The sequence below is a fragment of the Desmodus rotundus genome, chromosome 7 (genome assembly GCF_022682495.2).
Source record: "Desmodus rotundus isolate HL8 chromosome 7, HLdesRot8A.1, whole genome shotgun sequence".
Classification (NCBI taxonomy): domain Eukaryota; kingdom Metazoa; phylum Chordata; class Mammalia; order Chiroptera; family Phyllostomidae; genus Desmodus; species Desmodus rotundus.
In genome coordinates this window covers 37,196,970-37,221,855 of record NC_071393.1, presented here as the reverse complement: position 1 = coordinate 37,221,855, position 24,886 = coordinate 37,196,970, and the positions used below count along the sequence as shown (strand labels likewise).

At 46.0% G+C, this 24,886-nt stretch overlaps 1 protein-coding gene across 15 annotated transcripts in view; it reads right to left on the bottom strand.

The window, feature by feature from the left end:
• PARP6 (poly(ADP-ribose) polymerase family member 6) overlaps nt 1-24,573 on the bottom strand; it is a 29,292-nt gene extending 4,719 nt beyond the window's left edge. The window contains exons 1-21 of one of the 15 annotated variants that reach the window (XM_071221928.1): nt 24,435-24,573; nt 23,005-23,256; nt 20,916-21,105; nt 20,428-20,555; nt 20,202-20,279; nt 19,392-19,486; nt 18,866-18,926; nt 18,537-18,627; nt 18,019-18,085; nt 13,806-13,955; nt 12,438-12,648; nt 11,699-11,752; nt 10,081-10,176; nt 9,383-9,475; nt 8,163-8,288; nt 6,903-6,968; nt 5,945-6,012; nt 4,416-4,464; nt 4,059-4,171; nt 3,058-3,130; nt 2,287-2,356 (exon numbers count right to left, since the gene is read on the bottom strand). In XM_071221928.1, the coding sequence (XP_071078029.1) occupies nt 2,287-2,356; nt 3,058-3,130; nt 4,059-4,171; nt 4,416-4,464; nt 5,945-6,012; nt 6,903-6,968; nt 8,163-8,288; nt 9,383-9,475; nt 10,081-10,176; nt 11,699-11,752; nt 12,438-12,648; nt 13,806-13,955; nt 18,019-18,085; nt 18,537-18,627; nt 18,866-18,926; nt 19,392-19,486; nt 20,202-20,279; nt 20,428-20,445 (1,579 nt within the window). In that variant the 5' untranslated portion in view covers nt 20,446-20,555; nt 20,916-21,105; nt 23,005-23,256; nt 24,435-24,573. The other 14 variants (XM_045192795.2, XM_053928340.1, XM_053928343.1 and 11 more) reach the window with 14 other exon arrangements.
• Between the last annotated feature and the right edge of the window lie 313 nt (nt 24,574-24,886).

Below are 24,886 nucleotides of genomic sequence, written 5' to 3'. Positions count from 1 at the left end.
GTACACACCTTTGGGTGCACGTATGCGGGAATGAAAATGCTGGGTCACTGGGATAAAATCCAGCTTCAATTTAACATCAGGTGATTGTATCAATTTATATCCCATAAGCAGTAAAAAAGATCCTGATGCTCTACAACCTCTGGTACAATCAGATATATTATCAGATTTCTTAATTTTTGCTAATCCATATGGGTGCTGAAATGGTAGGTCATTTTGGTCTTGATTTTACTTCCTAATAGTGGTTGAGCATTTCTTCAGTGACAAGTCTGTTCATATCACCTGCCCACTTTTTCTTACTGATTTTTTATTGTCTTTTTCTTACTGATTTGTAAGAGTTTTTAAAATATATTTTTATTACTAATCTTTTGTGGTTTATGTGTTGCAAATGTCTTCTGTTTTGTATTTTTTAGTTTTAATAGTCAAATATACCAATCTTTTATGATGTATAATTCTATCTTTTTCTATTCTCTGGATGATTTTGTATAAAATTGTGTAATAATCTGTTCCTTGAAAGTCTGGTTTAAAACTGACTTGAAAACTATCTGAGCTCGGTGAGTTTTTTGGGTTGTGTGTGTGTGTGTGTGTGTGTGTGTATGGGGGAGAAGGGGGTGTACATAAAATTTTAAACTACTATTTCAATGCCTTTTATGGTTTTAGGGCTATTAAGGCTTTCTATTTCTTCTTGAATCGGTTTTTAGTTATATTTTTCTAGGAATTTATCCATTTTGTCAAAGTTTTCAAAGTACTGGAGTAGAGCTGACAAAACTCTCCCATTAACTTTTTAAATTTTGCTATTATCTGTAATTATGTTCCTTTTTTCATTCATCTAATTGTGCTCTTGATCTTCTTAATCAGTCTACCCAGCTTTATGTGCTTTTGTTTGTTTATTTTTAGTTCTTAAAAGAATCAACTTTTTAAAAATTATTTTATTTTGCCCTGGCTGGTGTAGCTCAGTGGATTCAGCGTGGGCCTTCGAAGGGTTGCCGGTTGATTCCCAGTCAGGGCACATGCCTGGGTTGCAGGCCAGTAGGGGGCATGCGAGAGGCAACCACACATTGATGTTTCTCTCCTTTCTCTCTCCCTTCCCCCTCTCTAAAAATAAGTAAATGAAATATTTAACAAAAATAAAACATTTATTTTTTTAATGTTATGTATTTATTTTTAGAGAGAGGGGGAGGGAGGGAGAAAGAAGAGAAACATCAGTGTGTGAGAGATACATTAAATTAGTTGCCTCTCACACTCCCCCAACTGGGGACCTGGTCCACAACCCAGGCACGTGCCCTGACTGGGAATTGAACTGGCGACCTTTCGGTTTGTAGGCTGGCATTCAATCCACTGAGTCACACTAGGTAGGGCAAGAATCAACTTTTTGGCTTTTGGGTTCTCTCTGTTGTACCTGTTTTGACTTGGTTGATTTGGGCTCTTACCTGTATTGTCTCCTCTACTTTGTTTGGTTCCCAGTTCTGAGCCTCTGGACTTGTTTTCTAAGCTTTACAACAGTTATAAGTACTGGAGGGTACAAAATAGTAATCTATGAAAACTCTAGCACTGTCCCCTTCATGTGGTAGACGTGCAAATAAATCGGGGCTCTCCTTTATATTCAGAGACCAGAAAAAGAACAAAAGAAGGCGGAAAAGGAATTAAGATGTGAACATGGAACACTGAGAGAGTTCTAAGTCAGAATCACTTTCTGAGCAGGACAAAGCTGGACTGATCTCCCGGGTAGAATCTGAACCTCCTTCACGCCTTATCTTGGGAATAAAATGCTGTTTCTTGCATTCACTGTGACTAACATCATAGTATGTAATTAAACACAGTTGAAAAGATGGTTGACAGGGAGGAGGAGGATGTGTCCAGAAATGTAAGCCAATGGAAAGGACTCAAACTTCCAAGTGTACTCACACGTAAACTCACATGCATATGTGCGCACACACAATTTATAATGACGGGCTCTTGCCAACACCAAAAATGTGCTCTACAGAAAGCCCAGTTTCATTTCCCAGTTATTCTCTAACCAATTCCCAGGGCTGAGCCTCTATAATGAATAGAACCATCCCCGTGGAGAAAAGGACTACCTAAGAGAAGGGGAGATAAATGGCCTCACCTTGTGAAGAATCCAAATTTCTAACAAAATAAAGTTGAGAAAGACAGACCATATCCATGACTGGGGAGAGAGGGGACACAGACCAAGTATCCATGATGGAGGAGGAGAGACAGCACAGATCATGTATTCACAAACTGGATGCAATATAAATAGAGTCAAGATGGCCAGAGAGTATGTCTTACCTGAGTATCCAAAGGAAATACTGGAGATGGGGCTCAGGTAGATGCCTTTGCCATAGGCTGCTCCATGCAGCTTGCAGGGAAACACCAGGATGAGCAATATGAGCCTGGGCCCTCCCATGGCTGTGTATTAGGCAGCCACAAGGCTTATCTAGTCCCCTGTACCTCCATTATCTCTCTCATCCAGATAACTCCAGGCACCTAATATCAAAAAGCTGATTGGCTAAAAAATGGATGCAGGTTAACCCCTTTGTCTATGAAATACTAGATACTAAAGCCTTGGAGAGTGAGGAATAGCAGATCCACTGAGTCAGTCCCTCAGAGTCCATGCTCCTGTCCCCAGGCCTTGGTACATATGCAGATTCTAAAATAAGGAACTACAGAACAGGTAGCCAGGAGGGAGGACAGTAACTGTTCCTTGGAGTCTCACAGGGCAAAGAAATAAGTGTCCTATATCAACTCTGAATGAACCAGCACATATACTGCAAAGTCCTAATAGCTTAATTCATCTAGTGGCTGCAATCAGCAATTCATATGCCTGCTTACAGCTACATTCCCATTCCAAAACCACCAAAAACCAGTCTGGGGTGAAATACACACCAGCCACTTTCATTCTGTACAAACAGTTCCAACTTCCTCCCTAGTGAAGTCACATGGCAAGCTAGATTTGAGGATGCTGAGGAAAAAACCGCTGAATACTCTAGAGCAGACTTCCCCAAAACTGAGTGAGGCAGAAAAGGGGTACAGAGAAAGAAAAAAGGGTCACAGCCTCACCTGCAGTTTGGTGTAGGATGCATTCACCAGCCCATTGCGCAGAATCGAATGCCAATTCTCAATGTGGGACCCACTGTAAGGCAGGGTAGAATACAGTGAGCTTCCTTACAGGGTCTCCTTACAGTGAGCTTCCCAGGAGCACTTCCAAGACTGCCACCCCCCGTCCCCCATTCTCACCCACACAGGACATGAAGGTGGACACAGACACCTAGCAATGGACGTGCACATGGACCCGGTCACAGGCATGCAAGGTGTGTGTGTGTTGCTAACTCCTATATTTTAATTTCCAGTCCCATTCTCTCTTCTGTGTTTGAGCAAGCCCATCGTAAGTCAACTACCGATTCAGTACTCTCATTGGTCTATTTTCTTGTATTTCAAATTACATTCTCCAACTCAATAAACTTATCACTGAATCCAAATATGGCTTCCAGTCCTGAATTCCAATTTGAGAAAAGTGTACCACCACTCCCTTTGTATCACCTTTCATATGGCTTTCTCTCTCTCTCCTCCCACAATTAGGCACCAACTGCTGATTTCCTTAAAGTAGCTTTCACATCTAATCCTTCCAGTCTGTGTCTTCAGCCATCTTTTTATATGTAAATGCTGTATCTCCTCAACAGTAAAGACCACATCATATGTATCTTTTTTTTAATCCTTACCCGAGGACATTTTTTCCATTGCTTTTTAGAGAGGAAGGGAGAGAAACATCGATGCATGCAAGAGAGAACATCGATCTGTTGCCTCCCGCGCGTGCCTGGTCTAGGGATCACATACACCTGGACTGGGGATTGAACCTGCAACCTTCCAGCCACGGGACAAAGGGCTCATGTGTATCTTTTCAATCCTCTACAACACCTACCACAATAGCACTTAATAACCAATTGTTGACTGATTGGTTAGTTGATGGACATGGTAGACAAACTCATGCATCTCCAGTGAACTTGCTCGCCCATCCCGCTACATTATTTGTTGCCCTCCTCCCCCATCTCCGCACTCCTTACTGGAAGGCAAAAGTGCTGCCATAGAGCTTCTTGGCGGTCCGGAACCGGGCCTCCTTGGCAGGAGGGCTGCTCAGCAGGAGGAACTGGTGTGAGGTGTGCATGAACTTCAGCTGCTGCCCAGGGTGGGGGTGGGGTCAGAAAAACAGAGTAGAAATGGAGATCAGGGAGGGAAAGGATGGGGATAAGGAGAAAATCACATTTGCCTTGACCCCAAATAAGGGAAATACGCTTAGGCCCACAGACTTCCATTGATGGACAGAGGCAACCAGGCAAGTCTACCAATGTGGTTGGCTGGTTTGAAGCCCCTCTCTGCCTCTCACCAGAAATTTAGAGTTTAAAGGGAGAAAGATCACTTACCCTGCTGAGAGGTAGTTTGACAATGTGTGACCTGTTGCTAGAGATGATCCTAGGACAAAACAGAGAAAAAGGAAAAGGAGAGAACCAGTGTGTGGTTAGGCCACTCTTGAACAAAGCAGCTGCCTTGCTGTGCCCCTTGGAGAACAAGCAAGAATTCCAGAGTCATCTGAATTCTGTGAAATTTCCAGGCCACTCTCTGGATATTCTCTTGGGTAGTAATGCTTGTATATAAAAATGTAAAAGGAAAGCTAGTTACTGGTAGTTAGATAACGGATGAAAAAAAGAGAGGTGTGGGAGGTGAGCTGCTGCATCTAGGGAGAGAAAAGAGAGGAACGAAAGGAAGAGCGCAAGAGGTCAGCCAAAAAGCTCAGAAGGGAGGGCCTGCATCAGGGTGGTGACACTTATCCTTGATTTAGAAACTCAGAACTAGGCTCAGGAGTTGTCCCGCCTGAGCTCAGAGGAAGCCTGATGGCTCCTAGGGATGGCAAAGAATGGATAAAAAGTTACTGCTGAGGCTGGAGAAAGAAACAGAAGAAACCAGAACAAAATTCCTGAGGATTCAGGGGTAGACTGGGATGTAAGCAGGCTGAACTCAGAGGACAGGAGGGAACAAAGGCATAAAACACTGAAGCCTCAGCAAAGGAGCATTATCTCCTACACTAGATGATTTGGTTTTTTAATGCTTGCACCCAGGGACTAGTGATGCCACCCTGGAGGACCTAGGCCTGCTCATCCCTCATGCTAAGAGGGAGCATGCTGCACTGAGAAAGTGCTGCTGTCAAAGGCTGACTACGAAGAAAGGGAAAAGCTATGTCCAGAAAATAGAACAAGAGACCTGACTGGTGTGGCTTAGTGGGTTGGGCATAGTCCTGCCAACCAAAAGGTCACGGGTTCCATTCCCAGTCAGGGCACATGCCTGGGTTGTGGGCCAGGTCCCTGGTTGGTTGGGGGTGAGGAGAAGCAACCAGTCGATGTTTCTCCCACACATCACTATTTCTCTCCCTCTCCTTCTCCCTCCCCCTCCCTCTCTCTCTAAAACAAAAAGAAAACAGAACAGAAATCAAGATCAGAGAGGGATGGTGCGGACTGAGGGCAACAGAAAACGGTCAGAATCTTTGCTAGAAGGCAAAAATAGCACCTCAAGGCTCTGGACACTCTACCTCCACAGGATGGACCTCAAGACAGGGAAGGGAGTAGAAGGGAAAGAGATACCTCTCTGGATGCACAGAAACTTATTTGAAATGAACAGTGTTAATTCCTACATGCAAGGGGCACGCAAAAACCTACAGGGAAATAAGAACCCCCTGAAGAGAAGTTGTGACATTGCAGAATTTGTGGGCTCCCTGTAGGACCTGAGCTCTTGTCAAAGTCAGATGTGTCAGTGATAACCCCTAAAAAAGCAGCCATGGTATTATATGCAACCTCGGGAAGGGGGAAAGAAGCTGAAACTGTCTTGAAGAGAAGTGCAGGCTCCTTGTCTAGTACCACGTCCCTGCCTCACTCTGGGAAGAATTAACTTCTGTCCATACCACTGCAGGAGAGGGTGGGCCAGGGGATCCAGCTTGTCCATCTGCTTCTTGATTTCCAGATAGGAGCCCTGTAAGACAACAGCCATAAGTTTAACATGCTGGAGTGGCGGGAACCCTCCCACTTTCCACAGACTGACTATCAGGGCCCAGGGCGAAGTAGGCAGCGATGGCCGCACAAAGGCAAGAGGAGATGGGGTTCCCACCCGCAGGGAGCCTGGGCAAACTGGGCAAACTCATAAATAAGTATGAAAATGACTGAAGATGCTTACAAAACAACATGCAGGTGGGTCTCCCTCATTTTATGCAATTCCTACAGCCTTACAAAGTTGATTGTATATCAAACAATAAATGAAATTAATGTCCGGAAAGAATATAAGCTAAGGAATCCTGTGGTGAAACTTTACGCAAAGCAGAGTCCTTCTGACAAGTAATCGTCCCTCCTTGGTGTTTCTTATGTGTTAATCTGAACTGTAATACATAGGATTTGCTGAGAAGAGGCCCACCTGTAAATGAGCACAAATGAATGTCTATTCATGCAGAGACTGCAGACGAGGGGTGGGGAAGTCTGATGAGGGACAGCCTTGAGTCAAAGGACGGTCACTGCTCCATGTGGCTGCCCCACCCCTAGAAGGATAGAAGATGCAGGCCCCTGGGTCTAGTTCCTCAACTCCAAGCCCCCCGCCCTCAGCCTCCCAACCCTGGGCAGAGGTCTTTCCCTCGCTTCTCTAATTCCCTAATAATTATGGGGAGAACAGTAAATATGAACAACTTGTTAAGGAATTAGCAGCAAAGGCAAAGGTTGAGAGAGAAGAGTAACAGCAGAACAGGAGCGAAGACTAAAGAAAATACAGTAAGGAATCTGAGCAGCATCTCTAAATCTTCACCCCACTCCCATGAATTCCAAACAGAATATGACAGCTGAGTGGCACAGGCAGGGGACAGGCGAAGGGCAGAGTACCTGGGTCATCTCCCGGATGGACATCACACTATCCAGAGCTTTCTGAAGTCGCTCATAATTCTTCTTCTGTGGGGAATCAACGGAAAGAGAACCAGATGAAGAAAAATGGAGGATAGTAAGATGTGATGAAAAGGAGGACCAGATGTACAAAAAATGTCTAGGCCCTAGGGAAATGGTGTGGTATGCCATGGAAAGAAAGCAGATTTAATGCCGGGCAGTTCTGGAATCACGCTAGTTCTTCTACCAGCTGAGAGTAATAGGGTAAGTTACTTAACCTCTTAGAACCCCAGTATCCCCGTGAATAAATGAAGATGAAAATCCCCACTACCCCAATATAGATGCTTTGAAATAACATGTATAAAGAACCTGGCATAGTGTGTGATAGTACACAGTAATGAGGAATGGTCAGGCACTGTGATGGCTCATTGTGTCCATCTGACGGGCCCGCGGAGCGCCCGAACATTCGGCCAAACCCTGCTTTGGGGTGTGTCTGGGGGAATTTCCAGGTGAGACTAACCCTTACATCAGAACACTGTGTCAAACACATTGCTCCCCTCTAATCCGCATGGGCCTCATCCAATCAGTCAAAGGCCTGAAGAGAACAGAGAGGCCCCGTAAAAGGCTCCTGCTGCCTGACTTTCTGAAGCTGGGACACTGGTCTTTTCTCGCCTTTAAACTTGGATCTGGAGACTGCTAGCTTTTGGATTGGAACTTAAACAATTGGCTCTCCTGAGCCTCCAGCTTGCTGACTGCTGATTCTGGGACTTCTTAGCCTTCATTATTATATAAGCCAATTCCTTATAATAAATCTCCAATTGGTTATCCTTCTGTGGAGAACGCTAACTAATGCAGTACTTTACTTATATTACCCCTCGTTTTTATAACAATCTGCAAGGTAGATATTATCCCCTTGTACAGATAAGGAAATTGAGTTTCATTAAGGTTTTCTGACTTGCCTAACACCATTCAGCTAGGGAACAGCAGAGTCTCAAGTGGAGTCCAGGTCTGTTTGGCCCTAAAGTCTATATTCTTTCCTTTCATGGCTTAACAAATATTCATTCTTTTCCCCTTCTGACAAACTCAGTTATTTATTCACTAAAACATCCAAAGCTCAGGGTTCAAGAGTTGCCAAGAAACAAGTATTTCATTTCTTCTGATTCTTATTCCGAGACGTTGTTTAACCAGAATGACAGCCCACAGTCTCCCAGTCTTCTACTGGTTTCGCTCCTTAGTCCTAACTTTATTCCCAAGCAATTATACCTTAGGGTTAAAGGCCAGAGTCTTGGGATCAGTGGGGTCCACCACAGAGGGATAAGGCTCAAAGATGATGCTCTTTCTAGGGGACTCCAAAGCTGCCCTACACATGGCCACCAGCAGATCCACCACCTTAGGGGAAAGGAGAAAGGGTTCAGCAGAAGCTAAATGATTTTTTATAAATCCTCACCCAAGGACATTTTTTCATTGCTCTTTAGACAGAGAGGAAGGGAGAGGGAGAAACACTGTGTCAGGGAGAAGCATCAATTGGTTGCCTCCCACCCGCATGGACCGGGGATCACCTGCATGTGCAGACTAGAGATCGCACGTGCCCGGGGCCAGGGAGTGGAACTGGCAAGCCTGACCAGAATCAAAGTGCCATCAGATATGGGGCACCATCCAACTGAGCCCCGCTGCCAGAGTGCTAAATGATTTCTCAGTGCCGGACGTCACATAGTATCCAGGACAGGTCTAACTTTTGGAGTCTCAGCGTCTCTCTCTGCTCTTCTTTTTAAAAGCAAGTATGTTTATGGTTTTTTCATTAGAAAATATAAGCTCATTATAAAAATTCAAGCAACAATGATTTAAAAAGTGCTTAAAGGAAAGATAAAATTCATCCCCCTGCCTCCAAACAAACCTCATTCATTACAGGTAAGCTGCTAAATTTGATGTATATCCTTCCAGATATTTTGTCTATGGAAATGCTTATTTTATTAGATAGCCAATTAAAAAAAAAAAGAATTGCACCTCACATACTGTTGTTTTTTAATGTTATAATTTCCTTTTTAAAAAATTTATTTATTTTTTAGAGAGAGGGGAAGGGAGGAAGAAGAGAGGAGAGAAACGTTGATGGGTTGCCCCTTGCACGTGCCCTGACTGGGGAACGAACTCACAACCCAGGCATGTGCCCTGACCTGGAGACCTTTCATTTTGCAGAACGACGCCCAACCAACCAAGCCACACTGGTCAGGGCTTATATGTTATAATTTTCTACCCATAAATAATAGTATTTATTTATAGTATTTCCATTTATGTATAGTATTTCCACTGTAAGGACACACCATCATTTAACTGGACACCCTATAGATGCAGTTGTACCCACGTTTGGTTTTTTTACTATTATGAACAATACTATCTTGAACACCCTTACTTGTGAACGCTTTGCTGGAGGTTAAGTTCAAGGGAGTGAGAAAGCTAGGTGCCCCAGCAGCTTCCCCCTCCCATACCTCTGCTCCGGTGGCCACCTCCTCTGCCGCTCCAGACATGACGCCCAGTGTGTAGAAGGAGAAAACGCACAGCTCACGAGTGCAGACGGCTGGCTGAACGGACACATTAAGCACACAGTGGTCGTACAGAGGCGCAGTAGAAGGGAGTTGTGGGGGGAGGGACAATCCTGGCCACAGACTACTCAAGAATGAGGTAGGAATTCAGGGCCCTTTATGTCAGGAGAAAACTGTAAATAAGTGAAGTCTTCATTAAAATGCCTTACTGTCGGCCTGAGAAGTAATGCTGTCTCCTCTACGAAGCCTTCCATGAGCTACCTAGGTAGCGACAAGCTCTCCCTGCTGAGCACCACGGCACTACTTGTATCTCTTCTACACACTCACAGTGCAGTATCGTCGACTCACCTAGATTTGGAGTCCTCAAGGACAGCACCATGTCCAATCGTTTGGGTCAATACCTGACACCTTTCTTAAATGTTGGGTGGGGATTATATCTTCAAAAATATTCACACACCCGCATCCTTCCTAGCAGGACTACGGACATTTGTTTAAGAAAGAACAATTATTTCTAGAGTCTCAAAGAGTAAGGACAGGATTTTACCTTTACCACAGACCCAGAAAGGACGGCATAAAGGCCAGATGAGAAGTGCAGGGGCCTTGGCAGAGGGCAAAGGAAGAGGGCACAGGACGAGGGCTTATACCTTGAGCATGGACCCGTTCTGGAAGACGTGCTGCTCATCACACACCACACAGTACTCGTTCAACGTGGGGATCCTCTGCTCCGCATACTTCATGATCTGGGGGAGAGGAGACTCTCTTCAGTCCTTCAGAAGCACAGGCCCAGATACGGGAACTAATTCGAGCTTCTTTTCCAGGCAGTCTCCTCCCTCTCAGCCCACGCCTACAACAGAATCTCTTCCTGGCCCTAAACTTAGTTAAACGAATGGCCTGCCTCTGGAGCTAAGACCAAATATGAAGGGTAAAAACAAGACCACCATGGTAGATGACCTGGGTTAAGACTCTCCTCTTCACTACTTACTACCACAAGTAACTTCAGACAAGTCAGTTAACCTGGGCCTTGGTTTTTTCATTTACGAAAGTGATTATTCACCTCACAGAAGTATTAAGAGTAATGAGATGATTTCTGTGAAAGTATTTTTAAACATTAACATTAAGCTGCCGTTAACATTTAACGTTAACATTCATCAAACTATTAACATTAGCTGTAGTAATTACAGATTGTCCCTCTGGGAGAGGTGAGTGTTGGGTCCATGATGAGATGGTAGGGGGCCTGAGAAGGCATTTCAACTACCTAGAACAGTCGGCCTATCCACTGCTCACAGCCACAGACACAACTCCGTGCTGGGAAGGAAGAACAAATCCAGAGCTCGTGGGGCAATATCCTACGGTATTTTTTTAAACATGGCCTAACATTTTGCCTTAACATGGCTTTTTCAATCAGATACGCTTTGTGTATAAAACAAGTTGTTCCCATTTAACATTCTTTGGGGCTAGTAAAGGGACACACAAGGGCTTTCATTCATTCAGATTTACTGAATGCCTACTATGTACCCAGCTCAGTGAAAAGTTTCCTTGATTATGCGGTAATATAAAAGATTGTCTTCTCAGACCCTATACTCCAATAGGGAGGTGTGGTGTGTATACAAATTAATTACAGTTCAATGCAGCATATGGCACACGGCACATAGGTGCCGTATAAAACCAAAAGCATCGTGACAGTTCAGCAAGAGGAACTAGAACATCCAGCTAATTAACTAACATACCTATTGGAGTAACAGAGAATATTTAATGGAAAAGGTGACACTGAGCCTTGACTGCAATAGGCAGATATAGGGGAGGAAATCCAGTGGAGGAAATGACGAGAACAAAGGTAACAGGGATGAGAAAATGAAAGCATGTCCAGGGAATAAAAACGTTAAAAAAGAAGGAATGGCAGTGGTGGCTGAGCAGTAAAAGATGTCTGCAGGGAAAACTGAAGTGGGTCTGCGCGAGAATGCTGGGGTCGTAAGGAAACTAGCCAATTACGCCCCATCTCAGCAGCGAGGCACTACACATCGAGCGCGTCATTTGGCGCTTGATCATAAGTGGTCTGTCTGTAAGCGTTCTTCCCAGGAATGCTGTAAGCTGAGGATGGGAACTATGCTTATTTTCTCCTATCCATGTAACACTTAGTATAGTTCTGGGAGCAGAGCAACTCAGGAAATATTTAATTGACTACGGAAACAGGAGACATTAGGCGATCAAATGGGCCAGGCAACAGGGGAAAGGCTTTGGAATGAAACTTTGGACTTGATTTACCTGGACAAGGAATCCATATTCCAGAGTGGGGATGTTCTTGCAGTGACCACTGACCTGATCAAGAGTAAGAAGACCCCATGAGCCTCCTATGAAGCTGGCGCCTAGACAGACCTCACTCATGCCCATAACAAAGTAGCTAAGCCCTAGCTCCAATCAGCCTAAGTACTTCCAAAGCTGGAGAGACCTTCAGACATTTTTGCCAAGGATTCTTGAAAAGAGCTCACCTATCCTTAACCTTCTTCAAGGTAGGTGGACTAGGTTAGTGTAGCAGCTGACTATCAAGTCTTAACCATAACCTAATAAAGTCATGTGACATTTCACTAGGCTATCCAACCCCAGACTCTCTGCTTCATGGCCTACTATCAGACAAGCTTGCCAAATAGTTATTTACTGATTTTTTTTTAAAGAGACAGAAAAACATTGATTTGTTGTTCCAAATATTTATGCATACATTCATTGATTTTTGCACGTGCCCTGACTGGGGATCAAACCTGCAACCCTGGCATAATTGGTATGATGCCATAACCAACTGAACTACCCAGCCAGGAGACAAATATTTCAGATATAAGTTTCCAGCTATTAAAAAATGTGTTCCACTCTACCTACTCATGGTACACGCCCAGGTAGTACCATTTACGATGCTTAGAAAACCATACTCCCACCCCATTTTGATAAGCTATACTCTCCCAATTCTACTCCCACCCTGGCACCCAAGTCAAACCCTCCCTAGCTCATGTACCAAAGGAGAGGTCCGTGCTGGGGGAGGGAAGCCCACGTGCTGGGAGCACAGGAGACCTGCCTGGGGGCTGGGTGGGTAGCCAAACACCTCCACTTTGGGGTTCTTCATGGTGCAGGAAATGGAACGGTTCATGAGGCGCCCAACCCGAAGCTCTGGCACAGCAAGTTTGCCTTTCAGCATGGAGTCCTGTATGATAGGGAAACTGGGGGACCTGGAGAGAGAGCAAGGAGAAGTGATGAAACTGGGGATTCAGTAGGAGCCCTGGAAGAGGCCTGGAGACCAGTGGGCCCTAGGCCAGCATGAGGGAAGTGACCGAAGCCAAAAAGAACGTATGAGGAAAGTTCTACTGGATCTCAACACTGTTAAAACAAATACACAGATCACACGTCTGAACTGAGTTTTATGTCATTATCTGTGTGTTTTCCTGCCTGGAACATGGAGGTTAGGCAGAGACCAAGCTTAGGTCACTCTGTGGCATCTAAGCCAGGTGTGGAATGCTCCCTTGGAGAGGATGCCTGTTTCATTTACTCAATGTGTGTGTTTATATACATATGATTAAGTACTAAACACTGTACTAGGCAAGTAGTTTCATTTCAAAGAGCCTGATGCCTGACCGTCAACAACAGTACCTGGGAAGCTACGAATTGGGATCTGTATTTGCTTTTAAGATGATCAAAAAGCGTGGGGTGGGGTGTGTGTGCTTTATTTATCAGATCACTGATTCATTATCTAGTTCTGCAAACAGAACTAGATAATACAGTACAACCTCAGTTCTCCAACTTAATTTGTTCCAGAGAACTGTTCCAGAAGTGCTTTGTTCGAACACTGAATCCCCTTTGCCATGTGACTGATCATACAGGTACCAGCACGAAAGGGTGGCAGGGTATAGAATCAAGACCTGAAGTTTTATTAGCCAACCGAGACATGTTTTCCATGAGCAACTCGGCAAGAACCAAATTGTTCAAGAACCGAGATGTTCGAGAACTGAGGTTTGACTATGAATCGATGTACGCTTACACAGAGCAAGGAGCTGGTGCCTACACTCTGACTCTGCCTCCCTAGCATAGGGAATAGGATGAGGGCCAAATAAAGGAAGGATGGAGAGATTAGCATACATTTCTCCAAACATATACCACTAGTTAGGAACTGTGTTTTCATAAAGGACAAAGTATAAAAATTGGGGTCAGGAGTGGAATTAGCACACATAGGGGACTGAGCCATGTAGGTACCTTTAGTAGTAAAAGGTACAGAACTCAAAGGACCCGAGGAGAGGACAGAATAAATAAACACAGGTAATCGAAGAGGTAGAGTAGGAGCTTAGACAAGACCAAGCGATTGGAGACAATTAGCTCATGGAGGAGCACGTACTTGGGGATGGGTGAAAAGATGCTGAGGCCAGCCCGGAACTTCTTGATGGTACCCGTTGCCTTGAACCAACTGTGCCTCTTCTCCTGCTGGGACTTCAAGAAATCGTTGCTGAGATGTTTCCATTGTTGGGATGTGAACATACCCAGGATCCTAAAGAATCAAAGAAAACAGGCTTAGGAAAGCTCAGGCAGGGGAACTGGTCAAGAAATAGGACTATGAAAGGAAACTAATCTAAAACTCGGACCCGGGTACTGCAAAGGCAGTTGTGGTGGGGGAGTGTGTCTGAGCGCGGCCCTGCCGCACGTGACCTTGGCACATGGGAATGTACTGTGCTAAAGTACCTATTTACCCTAGGGCGCCAACGCCCACTCCCATCACCTTGTCTAAGGGACCAAAGTAAACTGAGATTCTTTGCCTTTAGAGAGAGATCTCAGGCACGCACCTTCAAGTTATAAGCCTTGGAATTCATTGCCAAGAATCACTATATACTTGGCAATGAGTGAAACAAAAGTAGTGGGAGAGAGGTGAGTATAGCCCTCTGCCTTGTGATACATGAGAGGTACTGACATTGCTAGGTTAAAAATTACATCTGCAAATTTATGGTTTCCAACTTGAGCTGGGTCCTCAGCTAGTCTGATCAAGTCTTTCATTTGTCCTTGATCCGTTCTCTCTAGCATTACTCAAAGCCAACGATTTTCAACCGGTGTGCCACGGCACACTGGTGTGCCGTAAGAATTTTTAAACCATGCAGTACCTGACTGTTTAGTCAGGGGTAATGATCTCTTTTCCCTTAGATTGTCAAATTAAAAAAAAAGACAACAGCCAACACAACAATACAACGATAGCTGTCTGGTGTGACTGAATTAAAATTATACTTATTTTTTGTTGTGCTGCAGAATTTTAGTAATTAGTTTATGTGTACCATGAGATGAAAAAGGTTGAAAATTGTTGCTTTAAGCTATAATCCTAATATTTACCACCTTTTTTAAGCAACTAACTTCACCTGCAACAAATGACTTCTCTTCCTTCTAAATAGAGAAAACCTTAGCCATCAGGTATCAGCTTTCTTAATCTTCCACCCCTACTACCAAATCATTTTCCATTTCCACCCTTACTTCCATCCCTCCGTTCTCTGGGGACAAGGTAACCCTCTCATTAAGGACCCATTCCTCTATCTGTTCTCTAGATCTCAGTCCCTTCTTGCCTCTTTAGGGGCCTTGATCCATCAACCATCCCTCTCTCCTGTCAATTCCTTGCCCAAAGTCTACAAAGTTTCAAGTTTCTGTCCCTCAGCTCTCTCCCCCTCTTTCTCTCCTACCCTCACCCAAATTTCTCCATCCATACCTATTGTTTATACTTTGTTGCCAATCACTAACTTCTCAACATATTCTACCTTCACTACTTCACCACAATTGCCCTCTCGGTGATGCTAAATCCAACAGAAGCTCCTAAATTCTCCTCTTACCCTCTCTGGCACCTGGCCCTCCTTGTGTCACCTTTCTCTTCCTATTCTTCTCTAACTTCCCTGACCTCCCCTCAGTGTCTCTTCTTCCTCTGGCTCCCCTGCTAATTTCTTGGGGACTTTGCCTGAGTGTCAAGGGTGTTTTACCTTTGATCTTTTCACTCCATTGCACTCTCCTTTAGCAATCTCAAATTCCACACTCGTAATTTCCACCCATACACTGATATATCTGTCACCCTAAAGTCTCCTGTAAGTACCCAATCTACATATCAATTTAGTAAGCATGTCCATTTAAATATCCCAAGGGTACCTTTAAATAACATGTTTAAAACAGAATTACCCTCATTCCACAAATCTGCTCTTCTTCTTAAATCCCTATTTAAATTGGTAGTATTATACTTTACCCAGCCATCTGGGATGGAAACCTAGGAGTGACTTTCCACTATTCCTTGGCTTATGACCATATACGACATAACCAAATCAATCGTCAGGTCGTCCTGATTTTTAAAAATATCACCAATAGGATTCTTTTTTGTCACTGGGGGCTCATATCCAGCAGCTTATTCAACTTTAGTACCTGTCTGAACCTCAGCAGCTTTTCCAGAATTGCGACCTTCATCATGAAGCGCCATGAGTTTTCCTGATGCAAAGTTAGGTTTCCCCAGCACTTTGACTTTTGTAACAAAGACATCACGGAGTGCCCTGGCTAGGTGGCTCAACTGGTTGGAGTGATATCCTGTGCGGCAAAAGGTGGCAGGTTCGATCCCCGGACAGGGAGCATTCATTACAGGATGCAACCGGGATGCAACCGAGTGATGTTTGTCACTCCCCGCTTCCCTCCCTGCCTCTCTAAAATCAATATGCGTATCTCTGGGTGAGAATTAAAAAAACAACAAACACATCATGGAGTGGACAAACACATTGGCAGGCTTCTCCATGTCTTCCCCGTGCCACCTGGGGTCCGTTCACTGACCGCTTCTTTTGGTCATTTGTCTGCGCCTCTCAGGTCATGATGTCCATCGTCCTCTTCCGGGTTTTGTGGGCCTGCTGATGCTGAGAATAAACGGTCTTCTGCATCTGACTGTTGCATTTTTTAAGTAAAACAAACACGGACTAGACCAAGCAAATAACCACCAGTAGTCTTGACATCCAACACGAGGTTCAGTAATGGTCTGCCATTTTTGACCACGAAGCACATTTTGTCACGGTAAGATCGTGCCACGGAAATCAGTCAGGCGGTTTCTGACCTGAACATCCTCAGTAACTAGTTTGAATTTTCTAAATGCAACTCCATCGTTCTGCAGATCAGCTAGGCTCACTTCGAAAACACGACCTTCTGAGACCACCGGATGCGATTTCGGATCCTTGAGTTCCCATGACTAGTGTGTTTCCAGTACTTCTTACATTTGCCATCACTGGTACTTCCGCATCACACCTGTCTTTCTTAGAAAATGGACCAACCGCTTTCCTCCTGGCTTCTTCTCTGCCGTCTTTTATAAGGCACTTACTCTTGCCCACTGCCACGGTGCTGCTCGGAGAGCCCAAAGACACATCTTACGTGTTCACACGTCATAAATCTCTCCAGCATATCTCTCGTCTCTGCTCTTACCCACAGCCATACTTTGGTGCCAGTCCTCACCGTCTCACGGCGGACTTCCACGAAAGCCTCCTACTAACCCAGTTCTAGTCTCTTGTCTGACATCCTCCTATCTACTTTGCACAGTCTTACCAGAATAATGTTTTCAAAACTAAACCAATTATGTCTTCTCTTTGCCTAAAACCTTTCAATGTTCCCACTGCCTACAATATAAAAGGCCAAGATCCTCTCTGATTTGGACCCCTCGCTACTTCTCTGGCTTCAGTTCCTACCACTTTTCCCTTGCATTTTAATAGCAATATTTAAGTACTTGAAGCTTCCTACATATATGCTACTTCGTGTTACTGTACCCTAGCAAACATTATTTACTCTTAGTGTCTGTCTACACAGGCAACTTTTATCTATCCTTGGAAACCATTACACCTCCCATCCATTCATTCATTCATTGTCTTCCACCTGCCACCAGACTGAGTCATTCTTCCTCTGTGTTCTTTCTAAAACTTAATTCCCTGGTATCAGAACATGTATCCACTGGATTCTACTTGGAATTCACTAAAGGTAGAATCTGTAACTCATTTTCCTTTGTATACCAAATACTTAGCAAGGTGCCCAACACATTCAATAAACTGAAACTATCTGAGCTCCTAGGCCCCACTCTAAGAAAACTACAAGAGGAAATGTGGCTTTAATTCCAGGGTTGTACTTTTCCTTAAATATTAAGTACTAATGAACCTACATTCTTCCCTCTTTTTTAAAAAAAAGATTTTATTTATTACTTTCTAGAGAAAGGGGGAGCGAAGGAGAGAGAGAGGGAAACATCAATTGGTAGTCTCTAGCACGCCCCCAACAGGGTACCTGGCCCACAGCCCAGGCATGTGCCCCGACAAGGAATCGAACCAGTGACCCTTTGGTTTGGAGGCTAGTGCTCAATCCACTGAGCCTCACCAGCTAGGGAGAACCTATCTTCTTACCTTCAAGATGTCTCAAGGCCAGCACCCCAGAACCACAGGCTCCACTGCCTAACCATAAATTTGGCTCCCCAAATTTATTTTAGTTTTCCTTGGGCATATCTCAGAAAGACATTTTTGGGAAAAAAACATTCCATCTGCCTATCCATCACATATGTCCATATCCAGAAAGATCAAAGTTCTTACTTTTTCAATTGAAGACCCAGCCCAAACCCTTCCTTATTCGATGGCTGGAAAACCTCAATTGATGGTTCTGCAAAGAGAAGAGAAAGCTCCTAGTATGTACACATCTCTATCCTCCTGGGAGTCCAAAGCTATGGCTCAGTGGACTAGCTTCCTCAAATTCTAACGGTGCTCTAAACAATAGCAGTGGAAAAGAAAACATTTGTGGCAAAGGGTAGATTCTGGGAGCTGACTGACCAACTCAAATATTCTCAGGTTCTATGAGGAAGCTGAGGGGAAGGGGAGGAATAAATAATACCTAGGAACCAAAGAAAACAATTTCATTCACCAATGATTTGAGGGGACTGCTATCAGGCGAGAGGAAATGAAGAAACCAGTGAGAGGAGACTGAAAAGCCACCGCTACCAACGGCCTGCAGATTATGCCAAAGGTCCTTGTTCCTAGTTTTTCTCTGTGTCACTAAATTTAGGACTTTGGATTTGCTCTCAGAGAACACACTTGCCCAAAGTCACCGCCCTTACCTGGTCCATCGAGGTACTGAGAAAGAGAAAATCGCAGCCTCAACACAATAGGTTCTGTCCGGAGGACCTTCCAAGCTGTAGAGACTTCCTCCTAAAAGCGTAAAGGAAATCGTTTCCAGTTTAGCAACAAAGAGAAATAGGCTTGATGTTTTCCCTCCATGACACACACATGCAAACGGCAGTACACACCACTGTCTGCTTATGATCTAAAAGACAGGGCTGGAGAGTACGTGCTCCACATACAGCACTCAGAAAGAGACTGCTGGCCAACACGGTAAAATCCACAAGTCCTGCTACATACACTATTGGCAGGCACCAGTACCACTTACATCGAGGAAGCTGATGTTAATGTTGAGGTCAATGTCCACGTCATCGATAGTTCCATATTCTCTACAGAGATAAAGGCGACCACAGGTGAGACTCATTAAGGGAGAAAGAAGGGAACAGAGGCTGAGGTGGAGGGAGAACTGAGCCTGGGGCCAGGGGAGAGGGAATGGTAAAAGGTAACTCTGTACCTAGGCTCTTAGCTACAGCCTCAAGCCACCTAATAATCATGGCCTTGTCCAGGCCAGAAGCCTTTCTTACCTTAAAGGCGCAACTATCAGTCTAAAGGGGTCTAGGAGGACAAAAGGGAATTTCTAAGAAAAGTGGCTCTACTTCCCTACTTTCTCCTGTTCAAAGAAAGGGAGGCCACGCTTAAGTGCTCTGAGCAACTCTCAGAATCATTAAGCTCATAACTAATTTATTAGTGTACACAGATCCCCTATCATACCCTAAGAAGAAAAAACCTCTAGCCTTTTAACGGCCCAGAAAAAAGGGGCTCGCTCCCCTGCCGCCCCTGCAGTGGAGTCCCACCTGATGGACACAGAGTTCTCACTGTAGATCCCCTTCACGGCTTCGATGTCCGCATCCAGCTGTGGGTGTCGGTATAGGTCAGCTGCACAGCTCCCCTGAACCAGCAGCGAAAGCAGTAGGGGTGGGGAGGAAGACAGCGTTAAAGAGGGGTGGAAAATACAAAGCAGCAGCACCAGGAACAGAAAAACCAAGCAGCAGCAGTACACATAGGAAAAAGCTGTGTATACGCAGGGGCTCTTGGAAGCAGCTCTAGCTGGGGATTTCACTGACAGACCGGTCTCCCTCCGTCCACCCTAAGAAGTTTCGGTAGATCAACTGCAGGCTTTGCTGAAGTTCACATCTCAAAGCTTTTCCTCAGATTCTGAGCAGAATACTTAGGTGTCCCTTCTATGAGAACTTAGAACAGACTGAAGAGCACAGAATTTAACTCAGATTGGTTCTGCCTGAAGAGTCTCACATTCCTGCTCAGGATTGTGCCTTGGGTAGTGATGGCATTAAGCAATCACTGGCAGGGCAATTTTCAACAAATGTTACCTTAATGATTGAAATGACCTTTCTGGCTAGTAGTGAAAAATCAGAAAATAATTACTTCCAAATAAGAACACATGGGTAGCCCCCGATACAGAGGATGTAGATTACACTGGAAAGGTATGAATCCCAGGCAAGAACAAGGATGTATCAGCTCTGACAAGATAATGCTGAGACCACACCAACACTGTGTCTCTGGTCCAGAATAACTGCTTTCCCTCTTGGTGCATCCAGAGGTGCATTTTGACCATCCTACATGGATCTTAGGGGCTGTAATCTCACCTGAACTCCATAGAGAAATTCCTCTGATTCATTATCTCCCTCTGAATCATCATCATTCCAAAACTGGCCTTTGATGTCCTAGTAATGAGAAATAACAACACAACCCTTTATTGATTTGTTTCCCCACGGAACGGAGTGGGGCGATAGGGTGGGAAACAGATCCCCACAAAGGGGAGGTCCCTTGGGACAGCAATAATTGAGTCCCTAATCCCTTCATTTCCTTCACCTCATCCTTTGGAAGCATCTGAATCTCTTCCTAAATCTGGTTGTATCCGTGGTCTACCTCTGACTTGGTGGGATGGAGAAAACCGGCAGAGAATTTGGCCTTCTGAAGTGTCCAGTATAACTGAGGATCTGGTAGCCAGAGTGGGAAGGGACGGAGAAGAATTCAACGTCGAAGTTGACTCCTAGGCATGCCTAGGGTCTAGTGTAAGCTGGCCCTTCTAGGATCATCTAGGGACCCCAGACAGTTCCAAAGCACACCTAACCTCCCTTGCTTCTTCACTCCCTTTCTATCCCTTTCCTTCCCAAGAATGTCCACCCATACACACACCAAGTAATATTGTTCCCATGCCCCCTCTCCTTCCCTTAACTGCAAAGAGCCACTCTACCTTCCAAAGGGGTGGGAGGGAAAACACCAGGAAAAAACGAGGTCTGCTTTATCCCATCTACCCCCTGGGTGATCAGTTGCAGAGGTAGGCAGTCAGTCCTCACCATTGGGTCAGTGGGTCACACACACTCCCAGGTCAGTGCTAGGCAGCACCCCTCCATACCACCAGCTGAACCCAGGCCAACGAGATGGGCATTTAGGAGGTGGCAAGGGAGGGGGCGATGTCAGGGACTGACTGTGGAGATCTGCTGGGGACGGCAGGCTCTGCTGCTGTGGTGGCAACAAGTCACTGTCCTGTGGAAAGTGGACAACAATTGATTTCGTCACCACTGAAAAGCTGGTGGTTTATACACAGACACACACGTTTATGGGTACTTTCATTATACATATGTACAGACACTTGTACAGAGACATGCTTGCATGCATGACCACACACTTGTACACACAGTTCTTTAAAGATACTGAACCAGAAGCCACTACTGTTCCACAGAAGCTCAAGAGCTGGGATTGGAGCAAGTCACTGCTCTAGTTCAGAGTCCTGTGTCAACGCTGAAGCCAACAGCAGCGGCGGCAGGACCAGGTGCTCATGCTACTCTATCACATCAGCCCATCTGGAACACTTTTCACGGTACTAACATCCATCAGAATCAGATTTTGGGGGGTAGTTTTTAACCCCTAATTACTCCCCAAGTTGAGTCATAATCTCTTACCAAACATAAGTATCACTAGAAGCCTTTATATGACAATCATACCTAACTTAAAAAGTCCTCGACAATACTGAACACCCTCTGGTAGATACAGTTTGACCTGTTATGGCCAAAGTAATGCCCCAGACTCATCTTGGAACCTACTCCCCAAATTAAAAATACAATCATCCCAACAAATGCTCAAAAAAACACGAACCCTTAGTCCTTCAAAAAAGAACCACCGTTGTAGGACTTCCTGGCTCTGCACATAGCTCAGTCTCACCCACTCCAACCTTAAACAGAGGGCTTGTTGGTCTCCAGTACGGTTCCGTTGGACCTTAGGTTTCTAAACCAGTGGTTCTTGAGTAGGCTTTGCTGATCTGCAGCATCAGTACCCCAGGGAACTTGTTCAAAATGCAAATCTGAGGACCCCTACTGAGATACACTGAATTAGAAACTCCAGAGATGGAGTCCAATGCCCTGTGTTCCAGCAAGCCCTCCAAGCTTTTCTGATGCATAAAATATGAGAAGCATGGTTCTAAATCCTTGTGTGTTCCAACGGCCTGTGGTCAGTTCCTCAGACGCCAACTCCAGCCTGGTAACTGACCCAGGATGGGGACACCCAGGATGGGGGATGGTGAGGCACAATGCCAGGGCAAACAGCACAGCAGTCCCCCAGCCAACAGCCCTGCCTGACCTATCAAAAACCATATGCGAAAGGAAGTTGCAAATGAAGTGTTCAGAGATGAAATAGCCTGGTATCTGAGGTCTGCTTTAAAATACTGCTCCAACACAAAAAGGGGGGAGGGGAAGGATACTTGAAATAAGTGTGGCAAAATGCCAAGTATGGATGAACCTGGGTAAAGGGTACATGAGTTTCTTAGGGTCTCAACTTTTGTGTAGTGGGAAAATTTCATAATAAAAAGTTTTTTCAAAAAATCAGAGGTTACTCTTGGACTCTTGCAAGGGCTCTCCCTAAAAAGTCAACTCTAAATGTAAACAGGAAGATTACCTCTAAGATTCCACAACTATCTCCTTGTTATTCTTCAAACATACGGAGCATTTCTCAGCACAGGGCCTCTGTCCCTGCTGTTCCCCCTTCTCGGAATGCTTTGCACCCAGATATCCACACGGCTTGCTCCGTCACTCTTTCAGATCTCTGCTCTAAGGTCACCTTGACCATCCTACATAAAACAGCACAACTCCAACACACACACAGTAGCATACTCTCCCTCCCTTCCCTGCGTTGTCTTGTCCCACAGCATTTACCGTGCTCTGACATACAAAATGTTTGTTGGTTGTGTTTCTCTCCCGCCAGAAGGAAAGGTCTATGGTGGCATAGGCTTTGACTGTTTCACTGCCTCTACGGCCAGTCTCTCAACACATATTCATTGAATGAGTGAATGAATGAACTCTCTGTTGGATACCTAAGCCAAAGCACCTAAATGCACCTACACAGAGACAAAAACCATACAAAAATGATTTTAAAAAGCAAGACTTCATTCACCTTCCAGAGCAGCTGAGAAGCAGAACACGAAGATCTGAGCACTGGGTGCGAGAGGCTGGAAATAAACAGTCAGGAGCTAGTCTAGACGATCACAGAGCACAAAGGAGGCACTGACGTCCAGCCCAGGCTGTCCTGGACCGGGTGGTGGGATGATGGCAGAGTGGCCGGAAGTCCCAACTTTCTCCAGGTCTTTGTCACTGTGTAAGTCAAGGAACACTTAGCCTCTCTCCAAGAGCTGTTGTTGCTTGATTTCTGCTGTTAACACAAGGAGGAAAAGGTAGTTCAGAGAGAATTTTTCTTGTCCAGGGAAGAGATAACTCAGAGACTACCATCTTTTTCAAACTGAAAGGTACTCCCACCTTCGACTGCCACTGCCCATTCCTCTCAAGAGATGGAGAACAGGCTTAAAAGGTGAAGAATGGGGGGAATGGGAGTGGTAATAAAATTCACAGACACTCTTCAAGAGGAATACACCTGAAAGATAGCCTATTTCAAAGCGTTCGTGTTCTACGTACTCAGGTGCAGGGAGGTCAAGCAATTTGCTTAGAAATACAGAGGAGCTGGAACTTAAGTGTATTTGACAGGTCTTAATTACACTCAATCTTCATGCGATGTCGTTTTAACTAATTTAAGGAGTTCTTAATGAGTTAAGCCAGAGAGACCTGGCTTAGCTACAAGGCGAGATCCTTTCAAAATCAGCTGGGCTACAAAGACTGTGTGAACAGTGCCCAGAGAGGGGGCCTGTTCAGCTCAGAGTTCAGTTTGGAGATGGCAGCTTCCATACGACGCTTTAGGAGTTTTCACACGAATAGGCCAAACGTAAACAAGCCTCAAGCCTGGATCGCAAGGGTCTTTCCCTGGTCCCTAGGGGCTTCTCGGTGCGAAAACTTTACACCCGGTCAAAGACGGCGACGTTTAAACTCTGGGTTTGGCTCCCAGCTCTGCGGTCCCGGGAAAGGAGGTTACTCCGCTCCCCATCGAGGGCTCCTTTCTCCCGAAGAACAAAGAGTGCGGACAGGAACCCAAGAGGGGCGATTCTCGCAGACCAGCGCTATTTCAAGTACTCCGCGGAGGGAGAGGGCGGGGTCTGCACACCCCGACCCCCCCAAAAAACACTAGCTGCCACCCGCGATTGCAGGGCAGGCTCCGAGGCCTCCCTTCGGGGAGCAATTGGAGCTCTTCCCTCGTCTCCTTCAGAGGCCGCCCAGAACAGCCAACGCCTGCTTCCCGGGGAGCAATCTCCGTGCCCGACCTGTGTCGCCCGCCGCCCGGCCTCGAGCGAAGCCCGTCGAGCCAGGAACGGCCGCTCGGGGCCACAGTCCGGGCCCCGCACTCCGCTCGCTCCAGCCGGCGGGGCAGGCCTCGCACGCCCCGCCCCTCCCGTCCCCGCGGCGGCGGCTGCACGCGCAGGCCTCGCGAGTACTTACGGCGGCGACCCCGGGCCGCGCGCGGCCACAGCCGAGGGAGCTAGCGGCCCGGGACGCCCCGCGGGGGCGGAGCGGCAAGCCAAGGGGCGGGGGCCGGGCCCGGAGGGCGAGGTCGCACTTCCCCACGCCTCGTCGTTCCGTCACGGGCGCGCTGAGCCAGTCTGCGCACGCGCAGGAGGCGCCGCCGTGGCCACGTGGCCCGCTCCGGACCAACGGACACCCAGCCGGCCCCTCGGCACGCCGCCGCTCCGGGTTCCACGCTCGCGGCGCCTGCGCGGGGCTGGCCGGGTGGGTGGGTGGCGGTGCCGTGGGGTGGGAGGGATGCGATTAGTTTGGGGGAGGGGGGGTCTGCGCCGCCGATCGGCGCGGCTGCATAGAGAAACAAGAGGGACCTTGCGGGTGAGCGGAGGTCCCTCCAGAAGAGACGTTGGCATGTGGCGCCCCGTGCGGTTGGG